The sequence below is a fragment of the Protopterus annectens genome, chromosome 8.part0 (genome assembly GCF_019279795.1).
Source record: "Protopterus annectens isolate FY-2018-M chromosome 8.part0, PAN1.0, whole genome shotgun sequence".
NCBI lineage: Eukaryota > Metazoa > Chordata > Ceratodontiformes > Protopteridae > Protopterus > Protopterus annectens.
Genome location: NC_056741.1, coordinates 1,420,582,170 through 1,420,601,262, shown reverse-complemented (window position 1 = coordinate 1,420,601,262; position 19,093 = coordinate 1,420,582,170). Strand labels below are relative to the sequence as shown.

Below are 19,093 nucleotides of genomic sequence, written 5' to 3'. Positions count from 1 at the left end.
ATAAAATCATTTGTTCTCAAAAAATATATATATGCTTGAGCATCACACAATAAAAATGTTAAACATATAAATATCTAGTACATAAAAATAGCATATAAAGATACACTGAATTGAAGACCACAGGTAAAACATCATAATTTTACAGCCCTAATTTTTAACAGTGGGTGAATGGAAATCTGCTCTTGCAAGCCAGGGAATGAAGTGGCATCAAGCCGAATTTGTCACACTAATTCTTGATATTCAATTCTCTTCTCCCACTGCCCACCTGTAACACTTGGGTGTATTATTTCAAGAATACCAAATTCAGAGTTAATGAAACCTTAACAACCAGAGAGTGTTTGTATAAAAGATTATAAATATTCCCTTTTTTGATATCATGCAAGTGTTCATATATCTTCTTTGATAATTTCCTTTCCGTTTTACACTCATAAAAGGACTTACACTGTTTACAAATCACCATATAAACTAGTCCCTTTGTTTTAATTCTCTTTCTCACAAGTGATTTTAGTACAGCAGTGTTTGTTCAAAACAATAAATTCCTGGTCAAAAATGTAGTTACACAGACTACATCTTCCACATTTCATAGTCCCTAATGATGCTGCTACCTTTTCATACTCTATTTTTTTTTCTTTTCTTAAACACCTATATTGAATTATCACTTGTGACATAGGCACATTTGCATTTATATAAATATAATCAAACTGTATTAACAAGTTAAAATTAACAAACATTATATTGTTATGCATGATATAACCTAAGCAACATTACACAAATTATTCAATTCCTGCCACTTTTTTAACAAGAAACATCTTTATTAAACCATTACTTACAACATAAGCAATCATGCAGTTATATAAATGAAAACAAACCACAACAACACAATCCTAGTTGCAAGCAATATACATCATTTAAAATCTACCTAATCATTTTCAGTCAAACATTGCATAGCTAATTTAAGTCCTGCCTTTTTTTAGAGATCTCAATTCCATTTGTTTTATCTCTGTTCCTATTGTCTACCATATAAACAAAATGTGGGCCTTCTACAACAGTTCAAAACATTTCATTTACTTTTAAAATGGACCAGTTCTTGTTAATAAAGTTCTTCACAAGTGGACTAAAATTGTTATATTTAATAGCCACAGAGCTCTGAAAATTGAGTGCCGTATTATGCTGTAAACTGTGTCCCATTACTGTTGCAGGGTTACATGATAGGGGGATGTATTTGACTCCCCTTCCCCTAACTACCTCTGCTTGAATACTACAAAGTTAGTCTTTTGGGTACCCCCTCTCCAAAAACATAGACTTCATTTTATGAAGTTCTTCCATAAACATATCATCTTTTGAAACCATTTTGGTTGCCCTAATAAACTGCCCTTTGACAAGATTTTTCTTACAAAACCAAGGTTGACAACTATTATAATGCAAATATGAATTTGAAAATGTACTCCTGTAAAAAGAAGAAACTAAGTTATTTCCTTCAATGTCCTGATTCACATCTAAATAATGCTTCGATGAGGATGTATGTTTGTGGGTAAACCATAAAAATGTAGTTGTACCAGTAATGTATTCTAAAAATGTGTCCTTTGTCCTTTGGTCTTCTTTGCCAAACAATAAAAATGTCATCCAAAACCTATTATAGAATGTCCACTGAGCCCAAAAGGGAGATTGTAGAACAAAGAGTTTTTCCCAGGCAAGCATTACCAAGTTATCAAAATAGGGGCACAAGCTCCACCCATAGCTACCCCCTTTATCTCTCTGTAAAATTCATGTTCAAAGAAAAGGAAATTATTCTGTAATACCAATTCCATAGGTTCCACTAAGAATTTAACTAAGGAAGAGCTCAGTCCCCCTTATAGATTAATAATATCAACACATGGGTATAAGATATACTCTCTTCCAGATAGGAAATTGAAGAGTATCCTTTGTGGTTATTGCCATGTTTTAAAGGATTTATGGGATTATTTGGGGAAACTAACACAAGATGTATGGACAGACAGCAGTTTCCTAACAGTAGATGTCATGGACCTCTTTACTCATATCCCACATGATGTCCAGCTGGATTTTTTCCAAGAAGCACTCTTGGATTTTGAATTGCTGTAAAATAATGAGGTGAGATTTTAGTGGCCTTTCAGTAGGACCATCACAGTGATAAATGTGGATGTATTATTTCACTGCTAATTAAAATTACTGACATTACAAGTTTATTGGCTTGTGAATTTTACCAAATGTGTGGTGGGGCCAAATTTAACCTTTTCCTTTTCTGTCTCTCCTGCTCTTCTTCTCCTGCTTCTTCTTGGCTCTCAGTGGTATTTTTGTTACCTCAGAGAGGCTTGCCAAAACATCTGTAGCTCTAGGCAATGTCAGACTAAAATGGAATACTGAACTCTGTACTCTGTAATCGCAAACCTCAGCAAACTGTTGCGCCTGCAGAGTATTTCAAAGAGTACCAGGTCCGATCTACCCAGTGGAATTCATTCCCTTCTTGGTCACTGGAGTACATCTTAGGAGTCCAAAACTACTACTCTAGTATAAACATTAAGTAGCCACTATTTTTTTTTAACATTCCAGTCATTTCAAATGTAAGATCCATCCTAATCTAATAAAAGGGAGTATTCTCTTTTGAAAGAAGTTTTTTTTAATGGGAAGTGTCCCTGTTATGTTGCTCCACATTTTTTGGATGTGACTGGAAGGTAGTAGGTAGATTAAAAATATTTAACCTCAACTGCAAGATACAGTATTAGTTTAAGGATGTGCACACTTATGCAACCAGCTTACTGTACGTTTTTTTTTTTTATTTTTTATATTTTTCCCCTAACAGATTTGTTTGCTTTTCAATTGAATTGTTCAGGTTATAGGTCGCATTAAAGGTGGGAAGAGTTTTGAAATGAGTTATTGTGGTCTCATTTTTTTATATCACAAAAACCTGGCATTTTAACAGGGGTGTGTAAACTTTTTATATCCACTGTATGCATGTGTGTTTGTGTGTGTATGTATCCATAGACACACACACACACACACATATATATATATATATATATATATATATATATATATATATATATATATGTGTGTGTGTGTGTGTGTGTGTGTGTGTGTGTGTGTGTGTGTGTGTGTGTGTGTGTGTGTGTGTGTGTGTGTATATATATATAAATATGTGTGTGTGTGTGTGTGTGTGTGTGTGTGTGTGTGTGCATATATATATATATATATATATATATATATATATATATAAATGTGTGTGTGTGTGTATATATGTATATATATATATATATATATATATATATGTATATATCTATATATATATATATATATATATATATATATATATATTCATATAGGATCACAGGATCATAGGAAGTTACTAGGGCCCTTATAAGCCTAGCCAAATTCTACACTTTTCATGATCATCACCTATTGCCCATGTCCAAGAGGGACACAGGTATAACCTCTGGAGTGAATTTATCATCCAATCATACAGATTGCATTTGAAGAGGGCCAATGAGGTGATCTGTTTGACATGAAGTGGTAGTCTATTCCAAAGGTGTGGTAACCTCTGGGAGACAAATCTGTCCCTCCAGCAGGTTCTATTAATGTCACATACCAGGTTAAGGTCTTTAGAGCAAATAATCCATATACCATTTGACTTGCGGATATGCAGCATTTACAATAAAGCAAGGTCAGAGATTTGCCTGATATGCAAGACATAAATTGCCTCGGAGTAGTCTGTATGAAAGAGAATACAATAAAATGAAAGTGATTTCAGATGATCCACATAGGACAAATGATGAAGACCTTGAATTATTCTTATGAGGAACCTTCGTGTCTCTCCAGTTGCTGCAGTTGCTTGAAAAGGTACATGCCAAAAGGGGTGTTGTATTCAGTTATTGACCTGATGAGGGAAAACTGCAGGAAGATTATAACTTCTTTTTTTCTGGAGACAATGCCCTTACTTATGAGATGAGCAAAATAGAATCCCCTTCTTACCACTATGGAGACATGGATTGCTGTCAACCTGTGTGCCCAGGTCTCTCACCACTGAGTGTGTATTTAGGCTATTGCTATTGATGTGGTAGTTAGCAGGAACATCACTCTTAGTGAAAGGGATGATTACACATTTTTTTTTGCATTGAGTTTAGGGCCATGACTTTGGCATCAATCATTTGTTTGTGTAAGACCCTCTTGTAGGATGTTGACATCATTTGGAGATTCTATGACCACTCCCAGTTTGCAGTCATCAGCAAACTTTTGTCATCCACAGACCTTTAGTTTTTGCTTGTACTTTGGAAAAATAGATTCCAAACAGTAGCGGTCACAGGACTGATCTCTGTGGAACTCCACTGGTTACAGGTCTGCTACTGGAGGTGGATTCCCCTATTTTTGGCTATATGTGTTCTATCAGTGAGCCAGTTAGCAACCCATCTAACAATACAAGTGTTATTTCCTAGCTGAGTGAGTTTATCAATGATGCCTGAGTGTGAGATAGTGTCAAAAGCCTTGGCTAAGTCTAGGTAGGCTGTATGCACAGATTTCCCCTCATCCAGGGCCTTGGTGACTGTTTCGAAGAAGTCCACCAGCTTTAACAGGCATGATCTCCCTTTGACAAATCCAAACTGAGTAGGGTCAAGTGTTTGGAGATTATCTATATCTTTGTTGATAAGGTCCATGATGATTTGCTCTATGGCCTTTCAGATAAGTCTAGTCAGGCTGATAGGTCCATAGTTTTTGGAGTCAGTGGAAGCACCACTATTCTGCAAGATAATAATGGTTGCCATTTTCCATTCATATGGAACAAAGCTGGTGATTAGGCTATGACTGAAAACAGAACCCAATGGTGTTGCTAATTCTTGTTGGAGCCCATGTAGGATGCAGCCTGGGATGTTATCAGGTCCCATGAATGCTGTGTTATTGGCCTTATGGAGGGTGTTTCTGACCTGCTCTTTAGAGATATAAGGTACGGGACAGGTGGTAGGGATGTCATTGGGTAAGTGTGGTGGGAACAGTGGAGTGAAGCTTTCACAGAGCCTGTTGGCCAAAGTAAAGAGTAAAGATGATGGTTAATTAAGTTATGTCACTCCCTCATAACATAACTCTACTTACCCTACTAACACCACTCTGCTTCTACTCTTTGCTACAAAAATAGATAGTCGCAATCAGCACTCCTTACGTCATTGACTCTCCTCTCAATACTACCGCTACCTTTACTGCATAGGTCTGTCTCTCTTTAAACTTTACTTAACATTTTCCATCAATAAGTAGCCTAAACATGTGCATGCTTGTAAATAATTATGTATCCTCAATTATAACTCACTCAGGATCTCTACAATTGTATATACTCAACTACTCCATGTACAAGCTAATAAATACTGCTAAATTTAGCTGTGAATTTATTGTACAACTAATTTTCAACAGGTTTTCTTCATGCAAACATGTCAGACTCTCATTGAAAGGGGTCCTCTGTAGATCAGACCACTATCTTCATAAACAAATATAAATAAAACAAACTATTATGAACTGTAATACAAAATGGATTTAATACTTCTAATGTATCGCCTATTGAAAGTGAGCTATTTAACTTAACTTGCAAAAATAACATCAAACTAAAATGAAGTTCAGATCTGATTTTTTTATGGAGGAAAATATCCAAGAATTCCAAACATATACACATTGTGGGTTATGTCAAATACACCTATACAGTTTTATTCTGATTATGAGATTGTACACCCCTAATAGAGGACGTAGTTTTCCCTGTGCAGAGAGTTAATGGAATCAACATTTCCTTGGAATTACTGTCCTGTCAGAAATAATCAACATCTAATTCTCTAAGTCTAGTCAGATTCACTACATTCAGATGTTACAATACTCTGTTGTAGTCTAAGAGTATAAAAAATATCTGTTAAATGAGGCATTGAGCTACTGTTAGTGAAACCTGTTCCCAGACACAATTGAATTGTACTAGTGTTGCTAGCTTGTCATTAATTTGTGACAGTAACAATAGTGCAGTAATATGAGTTTGACAAGTCTATAAATTATGAATCTGTTCTACAAATTACTAGGTCAATGTACTTTCAGAGAACTTGTAACTGGGTACAGAAGCAAACAATAATTTTAATATGTTCTTCCCACAGCCATCTGTAATTCATTGTGTAGAAGAAGCCAAACATTTAATCACTGAGTTACAACAAATGAGAAAATGCAAGTTTGACAATCTTAAGGAACAAATGGCTGATATCAAACAAGAAAAAAGTCTGAAGGACAGAGACGTGTGCATTAAACTTCCAAGGCAGGTAAACACTTTATGCATGAAAACAGAAGTGACAACTACTTCTTTGCAACAATTCATTTTTGTTTGTACTGCTAGCTGATGTTTAGCAACTGAGATGCAAACAAGTCCTGTTATATTCTCATAATTCAAACAAATATGTGTATCTCTAAAACTATGAGTGATTAATGAAGCACAAATAGCAAACTGTTAAGCACAAACTGATCTTGATTTTGGTCACATTAATTAAATTCAAGATTTTAAACTGAACTTCTAATATTTCACAATAAACATAATATGTAATAGAGAAGAAAACCAAAAAAACACAAAAGGCAAAAACCAATAATACGCCCAGTAATACCAATAAACACTCTCCAAGGAAGATGTAGAACCAATTGTGCATATTCACAGGGGAACATTTTATGGTTTATTTCACTTCATTTTATTTGAAGTTATAGATTTGTAATTACGACAGGTCACATGACGGAAGAAGGGGTATTTAAGCCCACCAATGGCTTTTTGAATTTTTGTTCTGAAGAAGCCTGGGATTGAACCTATGGGAAAGCACTTAACTTGTTCATCAATTTTCCTGTTTACCGTGCTGATTTTAACTAGTGGGATAAACTACGTGGATTTTTTACCTTGCAGACTGACTTCGTGAAAATTTATTTCTTCAATTGGTTCTACATCTTCCTTGGAGAGTGTTTATTGGTATAATATGTAATAGCTTTTGTAATGATGATTTTAAAGCTTCTCAAACAACATTGCCTGCTGCTGGGTATACTCAGGCACACAAGGTGTGTAATACAGTCATGACTGTGACAAAGAATGGTAATCATGTATTATGTGTGGATAATCACAGATTTTAACACATGCCTTACTAAGGCACAAGCATTCAGAATGTAATGTCATGTCCTCATCCACAGGAAAAGCCTTGGTAGTTCTCATGGGAAGGACAAATGTCATCCCATGGCACCATCATTATCAAAGAAAGCATTTCTGTGTGAAAAAGGAGCAGAAATCACTGAAATAGTAATCCCCATCCATAAATGTACACAACAGATAGCTGACTGACAACATTGTTTTCTACTTGCACATTCACAGATATAGTAACACAAGTGCATCTAAGTTGTAATGCCTGGATTTGAACAGACTACCTAAGATCATAAGGTACAGACCACTGCCTGAAACACATCCACCACTTGAGATGTTCTTTTACAATTGTGGCAGTGTGCATTTGAATGGATGATATCACCTTATTTTCATTCTTTTGTATATTGATGTTCTTCTCAAAATGTATGAAGGTGGTTGAAGTGCACAGTAACAATACACAGCTACACATACTATGTGCAGTACACGTCTTCCATGACAAACACTCAGAGACAGTAGTCCACCACTACTAGATTCAAACCTCCTCCCTATGTACTTACGCAGTCCAGCGGGCACAGTATCAACAACCAGCACCTCAGAGTAACTCATATAGCCACTTTGATGTGGTTCTTTTTTTTGATAGCATGATGTAAGTAAGCATTGTGTTTCCAAAAATCTTTATTGCCTGGGGGATAATACAAATCTATAGGGTAATCCTCTGCCAGGGAAAATATGTCTCCTAAGCGGAATTTTACATAAGAGGTGTTGCCACAGACACAACTGTACTTGACAGTGCACACGTTGACATTACTTACCCAATTTTGGATTCAAACCCCCCTACATATCTATTTACACAATGTATACAACACAGAATTAGCCACAAGCATAACAGCAGAACTATGAGTTGAAAGAGCAGAATACTGTTTTGACATGCTGACCTCATCAGTAGGATTGAGACAATATGTTTGTGGTAAAAGTGGGATAAGGACTTGGGATCATCCTCTCCCATATTAAAATCTTCCTCTGACTAAAAGTTGATACAGCATGACTGTTCAGGAAGCTATGTATTACTGACATTAAAGCCACACATAGGTTACCCATTTTGAGATTTGAACCTCTTACTTACCTAGTTACAGAATCTAGAGAACACAGTATTTTAAATAATTGCCACAAGAGAAGTTTGACTCTTAAAGGGAGAGAGTGCACATTTGAAAGGATGACCTTATCAGTGTGCTGCAGTGAGGATGTTTGTGTTAAAAGTGGGATAAAATGCAGAGGGAGTTGTGTGCAAAGTTAAATGTATTATCCTCAGGGGAAGTAGACACAGCATTTTTAACATTGAAATGCTACTTACCTGACACTATAACCTCCATACCCTCCCTCAGACACAAGTGAACACACACACACACACACACACACACACACACACACACACACACACACACACACACACACACACACATACACCACACACACACACGCACACACACACATTCCCCATGGTGAGAATTGAATCCCCTGCCTATCTATTTACACAATTGAGAGTGCACAGTATTGTTTGCAAATACCACAGAAGAAGTCTAAATTTTAAGGGGAGAGAGTGCACTTTTGACTGAATGACCTCATCAATGTGTTTCAGAGAGGATGTTTGCGATAAAGGTGGGATAAAGTGCAGAAGGAACTGTGGGCAAAATTCAATGTATTCTCCTCAGGGGTTGTGGATATAGCATGCTTGACACTGAAGTGTTACTTACCTGTCACTTTACCACACACACACACACACACACACACACACACACACACACACACACACACACACACACACACACACACACACACACACACACACACACACACACATGCGTGCACATGCACACAAGTTCCCAACTGTGAGATTTAAGCCTCCTATCTGTCTAGTTATACAATTTAAAGTGCACAGTGACCTGTGTGCAATGTTAAATGTATTCTTTTCAATGGAAGCAGACACAACACATTTGATATTGAAGCATTACTTACCTATCACTATACTCCCCCAAGCACACACGTTCCCCATAATGACAATTAAACCTCTTGCCTGTCTAGTTATACAAAATACACAGTGTTATTCACAAGCAACACAGGAAGAGTCTGAATTTATTAAGGTAAAAATGTACATTTGTGATTAGTAAAAATTCACTGGAACAGCTAGCACCGTGCATCACAGGATTTGGGGCAAACGCATATGTGTGAACAGGCCAATGCAAGAGCATTGTGATTGTCTCAAGTAATGACATACTTCTCTGCCGAGATGTATACACTGTAATTCATGTGCATTGCGTTACTGTGAAGGAGATGAACCTGTTTCACAGTATGGGCTGCCAATGAAAATCACAGTTGGAAACCATTGGATTATCAAGCATTCATGCAACTTCATTCCGGGATGATTGCACACTTTTCTTGGCTCATGCTTGCACAATGTGCATTGACAATATAAATAGACACTTCCTAAATATGGCAGTGCACTGCAGAATAACAGTGATGGGTTATGTGTGAATTGGTTACCCAACATTGTAACACAGGTGTTATTGTAACCAGTGGAGTGCAGGCATACATTAACAGGCTGACTTAATTAAGACAACATCACTCTGAAACCCAGATAACTTGTTTTCAAAATTTAGTAGAGACATACAGACAGTGTGCAACCTAAACAAAGATTTATTTGTTGTAGTTTTGTTTTTACTCTCTGCCTGAATCGTGGAGCTGGCAACCTCAGTTGCACTGCAGATGGCAAATTATTAGCAGATGCATAATCATAACTTGAGATGTTGAACTAAGAATGGGAATTATCAGTAGTCTATGGTGCTCTGTGCCAACTTTTGTGCAAAGAAGCATTATACACATCCAACCATGTGTGAATCTGATGGAATACAGAACAGATGTGCTATGGTCATGTTTCAGGAGTCATGAAGGTTGCAGTTATTCAATCATTACATGAATACTAAAGGTGTTTTATGAAACACCTTAGGGGTTAAGCATGGTGGAAATGTGGTTTATAGAAGCAGTTTGGAATCAAGGAGGTTTATTGAATGACACAGAAAGGGGGAGAGGTGAACAGTTGACAGGAATGCACAATGCAGACATACTAACAGATTAGCTCATGTTTTGCTTTTGCAGATATTTGTGTTGTGTTACTGTTTGATTTATCAGCATAATTATTCATGCAAGATGTGTACAACAGAGGCCTCACAATAGTTTGCAGGCACATTAATATAACAGCAGGAGAAGTATGTCCAAAGAAAGGGTACAGCCAGCATTTGCAACCACAATATTCATACAAAACATTCAAACATAGTTTTGTATACATCTGGATTTGAAACTTGAGATTATTCCAAGAAAAATGTACAGATCTGAGTACTATCTAAACACACCACATAGAAGCTCCTACTTCACAAACTTCCCATGTGACAACAGATTGCAGCAAAGGAGACTGTATTTATTACTCCTCATTATCCTCTTGACAGCTGTAAGCTATACATTCAACTCTTTATCTTGTTCAAAAGTGAATTAGCCTGACCTTACGTAGATAAGCACAGCAGCATGAAGGCCACCAGAGTAATGAGGCAAGGTATAAGTCACAAGATTTTGTCATAAGCTGGGTACTTCCTTTTATCCTCAATTGTAGTTGGAGCTCGGCACCAGACATTCTGCAAATGCGAAACAGAAAGATAAATGACACAAAAGGGAGAAGATACATAGTCTGAGAGGGAGCAGGGACCAAGTAGCTTACCACAGAAGCAAAATAATGCTGACTCATAATAATATGTAGACAACAGCTACACATAAAATAGTGCACTAAAAACAGTCAGTAACACTTAGCTAATGCCTGGATTACAACTCCTGAAAGTATGAAAAAATCTGTTTATAGATCTGAGCATGATCTCATCTCACCACAAACAAATTCCTACTTGACACACTTTAAAACACATTGTTGAAGGACAGTGACAACTTACTGATACAGAAAGGGTGAACAGATAGAGATAGAGACAGATAGAGAGAAGAATACTAACAGTATTTTTTGTGGGACATGAAGGACTATCTGTATGATGTTACTCATATTTATTTCCTAATTGTTTAGCTGTCAAGATCTGTACAATAAAGTGCTTGTTATAGGGGGCAAGAAGGGGTAGGATAGACGTGTGCAGCATAAGGATGACTTACTAAAGGCTCCCTGTTGGGGCTGGAATGCTTTTGCAAATGATGCCGTACTGTGCTACTCAGACTGTATGTCAATGAAATGTAAATGGAGAAAAATAAGATGTTCGCAGTTAACTATATGATAGGAATATAAAATGCCATGAAATAATAATTTGACATTCAGCTATAATCAAACCCATGACACAAAGCAAAATCATCAGTCTCCAGACAGGGGAAATTATGTCAACACATCATGTAAGGGCTTCTATTTCATTACATCCAGCAGCCTAAGAACTGTTACAGTAACTGTTTCACAGTAGTGCCTTTATTCTTCCTTTACTCTGTATTCCCATAGTGCAGCAGCTTTAAGCACATTTGCATGACAATAACCAGAGTACTGCACCTGAAATTAAAATTGTCAGCTTTTGCCATAGGAAGTTAAATGCCATTCTCCATCAGTCAGCATTGGTGTGCTATGCCAACCTCCCCACAAATGCTGAGGGCAAAAAGTAAAGGCTTTTCCACTGGCATTTCTGGCCATGTGTATTGTGTGAGATTCTGTTTTTTGACCAGATTAAACATGTGGAAAGAGGGTTGATAGGACAGTGGTGAAAATGAGGGTGGCAAGCACAGCATAGGACCATACGTCTCAACCGTACCTGATTTCTCGGTTTTTACTGGTTTTGAGGTCCAAATAATGGGGTGCCACGATTTCTCAGTGGCACCTCTTAATTTCTGATTTTCACGACTCACACATCTGGCATCTGGCGCAGCTGTACCAGAGATTTGCCAATGGGGACAGCCCTTACGGTCACCTAGTGGGGGATGCTGGTTACGCACTGGAGCAGTGGCTGATGACACCCATCAGAAATGCACACACATCCGAACAAGAACTCCATAATGAGGCACACGCACAGACCAGAATTATAATAGAGCATGTGTTTGGGATGCTCAAGTCACGGTTCCGGTGCCTGGGTGCATCCGGTGGAGCCTTGCAGTACTCACCAGCTACATGTACTCAAATTGTCATTGTATGTGCCATGCTACACAATATGATCCTGAGGAAACAGCTGCACAGACCCCACCATTGCCAAGGCCTACACAGGCACAGAGTGACTCAGAGGAGGAACAACCTGAGCCTGCCCCAGTAGGCACAAGAAGGCGTGTCAGTATGCCCTGGCCTTGGCAAAGAGGCAATGCATAGGACATACACTGACACAGTAGGGACCCAGGGAATGACACCTCTCTCTGACTCGCACATACAGTAAAAGGGATGCCAAACATGACACAACCTGTGCTCAACCATGTATAGGGAGTGTACTATGTGCATCCGACATAGGCAACCCTCTAGCACCATCCTCAATACTGGCACAGCCACAAGGTAAGTCACTCTTCCTACCAATTGCTGAATGGAGTAGTATGTGTTGTTACTTGTATCTATGGTATGGATGTGAGCATGCAAGGGAATTGGGTGGCAAAATGGGATGCCAGCAGATTGTAGACACCTATAGTGGCAGCATGAGATCTGTAACAAATACAGGTGTCACCATAGTAGCCAGTACTACACATGGTGACAAAACCCACTGCAGGAAATTTGCTGGGCCACATGTGTGTCCATATGACACACACATGCCAGTCAGGGAGGCTCACATACCCAACAACAGTCTCCGCCAGCAGAACTGGTATAGAAAAATACAAACAAAGGCTGTGATAAGGCCTCTGAATGATGGCTATGGGTAACCTCCCCCCCAGGCCTACACAGACAGACTACAACAGGTCAGGCAGTGTGATGTTAGTTCTGAAGGGTAAGAAGTTAGAAACTGATATGTAGGTCAATCAAACCTAAGACCTGTAGTACACTGATATGCCTCTAGTCAGCATGATAGGTTAGAATACAGAATGAAATGGAGTACCTGACATACCAGTACAGTCATAGCAAATGTGTACAAGTGTCAGGTGTGCCCTCCCCAATCCCATGTAGAAATGTAGTAACAGTTTGGTGTGCCCCTCCAATCCGATGTAGACACGTAGTAACAGTCAGATGTGCCCCCCCCCCAATCCTACTTAGAAATGCAGTAACATGTATGTGTAGGTATAATACCAGTGGAACACAGATTACCTGAGCTGGCCAAGGTAGCAGGATAGATTGCAGCATGTGTGCAATATGCAGGTCTGTGTGTGTTACTTTGGTGTGTGTTTTATATTGTGTAATAGTGGTCAGCATGTATGCATGGTGAGCTTTGTCCTGGTGGCCATTGCCCAGTACTGCCAATATCAGGGCCAAGTCCTCACAACTGCAGTGCCAGACACAATGCTCCCCAGTATAACACATTCTAGCAGTAAGCCACTGTAAATGTGTGCATGTAATATGTGTCACCATCTGAAAGATGGACATGGCATGACTGACAGGCCAGATATACAAGCAGTCACAGGGAGGAAGTACCCCAGACAGACAGTGTATAATGTGTAACCATTAAATGGACACACACTTGGAATTGTACATACAGGTTTGCAGCACATTATCTGGGCTTGTAATAGGGAATACCGATGTCGTCTGGCCAAACGCTTGTAGACCACAAAGGTCATAGGAATGATGTACTGAGAAACAGGTGATATCCCTGCATAAGCCAGCATAAGTGGAATGCTCCATGCATGTCTCTGAGTCAGATGCAAGTAGTGTCCATAGCACACATGCACCCAGCTCACCCAACCACCACCCGCAGGTACCTCACCGGTCTTATCCTTGCTGTTGGGAATGAGTGCAATATGACCCCCACCTGTGTATTACAATAGCAAAAGAATGCAACATGCAGTACAGGTGTCCCATGCAGGTCTGTCCCAAGCTGTAAGCAGCACCCTGCCAGCATCCACACCACTGGATCAATACTGACAGAAAGTATTGGCATGAACACCTAGCACACCTACCCTGTCACCCCAGGGGATATACTGTATTGCAATCTGGGACTGTTGGACTGACAGAATGCAGTGGTCTGCTACAGTCGGCCTGCATCACTACCAAATGGCCTACAGTCCTCTGCCAAAGGCCTGTGTCTCACTCTTACTGCCAATGTATGTTATGTCATGGACTCCCAAATAACAACATAACACAGTCAACAGAACCCATATACAAGGCCATGTAGACAAACCACAGTAACATGTCCACCACGTCCTACTGCATGAACTGTGAACCAACACCAATATACTGCTGTGAGGAGGTGATAACTATAGGGAAAGTATCAGAGAATGTTTGCATAATATATGGAAGTGGATAGAATAATAAAGGGGGAAGGGTGGGAGCATGGGCAGCATGGAGTGTGTGAAGTCCGAAACACAGCCGTGTGCACATACTATCCCTGGCTGCAAACACAAGAATGGGTGGCTTCAAACCTGCTCGTAAACCATAATAGGGGTAATGTCCTGACTTATGACCCCTGCCTCTGGGTAACCTGTGTGAATCTGTACAACTGTGAGGTATTGCCACAGAAGGGTAAGGCCATACTATCACGTTGATGGATGTACAAGTATGGGATCCTCTGCCACCACTGTACCAAGGTGCTGAACCAGTTACACAGACCCAGCAGCAAGTTTCTGCAGCTCCCCCTCCAGAATGGCATGCGTTTGCAAGAATATGTAGGCATTTGACCACAATACTGGGCACAGCTGCATTCACCCTGTGTTCCCCAGAACATCACTGCAAGCAAATATGTCTACCTGACAATACTTGATAACATAATTCATTACAGTGTACAACAGTACACATGTCTGAATATCTCTGCTAAAACCAGGACCATGTAGCAGAAGCAGCACAGACAAATTGCCTACAGTAACCCACTATACCTTGCTCATTTTAAACACATATTGTCAACTGATCTACAGATATCCTGCAGAAACAGTTTGCTAGCTGTAGGTGTAGAACACAAAAGTCTGCACTGGAGTACAATCTACCTGGAATAATTCACACATTCAATACAGGAGGTCATACTGGGCATGCGCCCACACTTAGAGAAATGAAGGCAATGTCAAACAACAGAATACTGAAAGGTCATGCTCACACACTTAGGAAGCCCATGTCTGGCAACAACAGTGGACAATACATATCTGACAGTTGTAGATGTTAGCACATAGACTCCTCAGTATGCAGCAGTCATGCTTTGCACACACATTGGATAGGCATACACACATATATCCAAGGACAACACACTATAATATGCCAAAAGGACACACACATAGATGTGTGGAAGAGAGTGACAGTGACAAAGAGCTTTCCATCATGAGGCCTGTCCCACCCAGCACACAGCCAAATGGCTGCACCCACATGATGTGTAAATGTCACTCACCATATACATTTGCCTCTGGAATCCCTCAGCATTATATACTCTGTAGTGCTAGTGCTAACTGTGCAACTTGACTGTACAAGGTAGTAGTCATCTAGCAGTTGTATGCACGTACCTGTGGAATATAAACCTGTGTGTGCCTGATTGTGTTGTGTCTACCTCTAGATGAATGGGTTATGGCCCATGCACACACACTGCCCTTCCCATTGCCCTACTATGGCAAGCCTGCTAATGTCAGTCACTTTGAAATACACCTTTGGGGAAAAATAGCCCTATACTTTCTGTGGCACATCCTATAACTGTGTAAAGCTGTTAAACTAGTTAGGTTGGAGTTCTAATCCCAGATGTGGCAACTGTGTGTGAGTATGTCTGTGTAGGGATCAATGCCTTTTAGGCTAGTCACACTCACTGCAATTCAAATGCCCTACTTCATAATGCTGTAGTTTGATAAACTAGTTAGGTAGGAGTTCTATTCCCAGACATGGCAAGTGTGGATGTTTATGTGTCTGTGTGTGTGTTACTTTGTCTGTGTAAAGAACAATGCTTTTGAGGCCATTCACAGTCAATACAACCTCCATTGCCCTTCTTTAGCAAGCCTGCTGTTGTCATTCATTTTGTAATACACCTTTGGGGAAGGAGTAGTCCAGTAATCTCTGTGGTGTGTCCTATAACAGTGTAATGCTGTAGTGTGATAAACTAGTTAGGTAGGCATTCTGTTCCCAGACATGGCAAGTGTGGATGTTTGTGTGTTTATCTGTGTAGGAAGCAATGCTTTTGAGGCCATTCACAGTCAATACAACCTCCATTGCCCTTCTTTGGCAAGCCTGCTGATGTCATTCCCTTTGAAATACACCTTTGGTAAAAGAGTAGTCCAGTAAACTCTGTGGTGTGTTCTGTAACAGTGTAATGCTGTAGTATGATATAGTAGTTCAGTAGGAGTTCTATTCCCAGACATGGTAAGTGTGGATGTTTGTGTGTGTGTTTGCTTGTCTGTGTAGGGAGCAATGCTTTGAGGCCATTCACAGTCAATGCAACCTCCATTGCCCTTATTTGGCAAGCCTGCTGGTGTCATTCCTTTTGAAATGCACCTTTGGGGAAAGAGTAGTCCAGTAATCCCTGTGGTGCATCCTATAACAGTGTAATGCTGTAGTGTAATATATCAGTTTGGTAGGACTTCGAATCCCAGACATGGCAAGTGTGGATGTTTGTCTGTGTAGGGAGCAATGCTTCTGAGGGCATTCACAATCAATACAACCTCTATTGCCCTATTTTGGCAAGCCTGCTGATGTAATTCCCTTTGAAATACACCATTGGGGAAGAAGTAGTCCAGTAATCTCTGTGGCGCATCCTATAACTGCATAATGCTGTAGTGTGATAAACTAGTTAGGTTGGAGTTCCAATCCCAGACATGGCAGCTCTGTGACTTGGTGTGTGTGTGTGTGTGTGTGTGTGGGAGTGTGTGTCTGTGTTTTTCATTCATATCCTGGGTGAAGGTGGCTGCGAGTCCGTAAACTGGGCCCATTATGGAGTGGGGTTTGCAAATTTCTTATATGGTTGGCCTATTATATATCACAATGTCCATCTTACAAGGATAACAGATGTCAAACAGCAGAGAGGCTGGGATTGCCAATCCATACCCCTACATGTGACATCAAGGCCTGGCGAACAAATTAGGTAACCCTTGTATTACCCAGAGAACACTCTCAACCCATGTCTTATACACAAGCACACTTGCCTAGGCAACAACCACTTTGTTGGTAGTACCCTGCATATTGCCCACATATAGAAACAATGGTGTGATTGTAGTGGACTACAGAGGGGATAGCACCCTGTCCCATCACTACAATAGGAACATAATCACAGACAGTGTGCCTTCACTATGCTCCCCACTGGATGCCTGCAACAAATGTAGTTACATCAAATGTGACCCACAAAGGACATACCATGCCTTAAACACATGCCCTGTATGGACAGATGCTACAGACACCAGGGAATACCTGCATCATGCTATCAATGTGGGTGCAGGGTCAACATGGTGTCCATTACCAGTTCCAGCCACATGAGGCCAGGACTGGCACATCTGATGATAACAATCCGTGTACACAACATGGGCTAGACACCCCAGGTACAGTTCCACATGTCACAGAACATGCATGTGAGATATATGCACATCCCAGACTTCGCCCATGTCATGGACTATAGAATACATTCATAACAAGCATTGCACAGCACTAGCCACACACAATAATAACCCAGATGACTGGATGGTGAATACAATACCCACCTGTGTGGGCCAATCCAGACGCTACACCCCTGAGCCACACTGCAGATGATTGTCATGTGGCCTGACGCCAATGTATACCCTTCACCTAGCCTTGTACAGCCTTCTGGCACAGTCAACCACTACACACCTGTGGAGCAATACACCCATGCATGTCAGTACTGGCACCCTGTGTCTGTGTGTGTGGAGTATAATGCTTTCGACCCAATTCATACTCACTACAACTCCCATTGGCCTACTGAAGCATGCTGTCTGACGTCAGACACCTTCCCATACCCTTTGCCCATATATCATCCGGATAACCCATGTGGTGCATGTGATACCTGTGTATTACTGTATTGTGGCAAACTAGGTAGTTAGGAAGTCTATTCCTGACCCTGCCAATTGTGTGAATGTGTGTGAGTCCCTGAGAGAGTGTGGCTTTGTTGATGTTGACACCTGTTCATCTGGACAGGCACATGTACTACACCTACCTTATCACTCCTATATCCTGTTGTAAATGTCACTCACCATCAGATATACCTTTGGACAACTCCCCAATGTGTAAGCTATGTAGTGCATGTAATAACTGCATAGACATGTGATAGCAATGCATAGTCAGTCAGGGGGTTGAAATCCTGTACTGGTAAGTGTGTGACACAAACATGCTTAGGTTTTACTCTCCCACCCCCTCCCTGACTCAATTTGCCTCTGTCTGTCTCTCTCACTCCCTCTCTGGTGGATGTGGAGAAGTACACCTGCTTTGCTTAGGTAGCAACTTGTATTTTGTAAGTGATGCTCATGATCGGCTGATGGCCTCTGCATGAATTGCAGTTCCCCTCTAGCTGATTGCATGTGGAACAGCTGTGATAACATTACCATAGCCAATTGCATGGAAACACACTCCAATATCTAGGAACATCATGTGGGTATTGGGCCTTTTCATTCACTGTGAGCAGAACCTCAATCTGGTATTTGGCAAACAGCATCACAGATGGTATTGGGATTTATCTCTAACAACATAGACTGTGGAGACAGGCCAACAAACAGGAGGGGGATGTACCAGACACGACTACAGAATGTAAGTGTTGCTCTTCTAGATTTGGAGTAATGTTGGTTTAACATAGTGTGTGTGGATACGGCTGGTCTACATGATGTAATACCTGTCATGACAGTGTTATGTGTGTGAGGAAACTC

At 40.2% G+C, this 19,093-nt stretch overlaps 1 protein-coding gene across 1 annotated transcript in view; it reads left to right on the top strand.

Annotated features, from left to right (window-relative positions):
• The window catches only part of LOC122808494, a 666,541-nt gene that overhangs the window by 439,695 nt on the left and 207,753 nt on the right, over positions 1-19,093 (top strand). Inside the window, exon 23 of the mRNA XM_044079450.1 lies at positions 6,126-6,284. Within this exon, the coding sequence (XP_043935385.1) occupies positions 6,126-6,284 (159 nt within the window). The remainder of the gene's footprint in view (positions 1-6,125; positions 6,285-19,093) is intronic.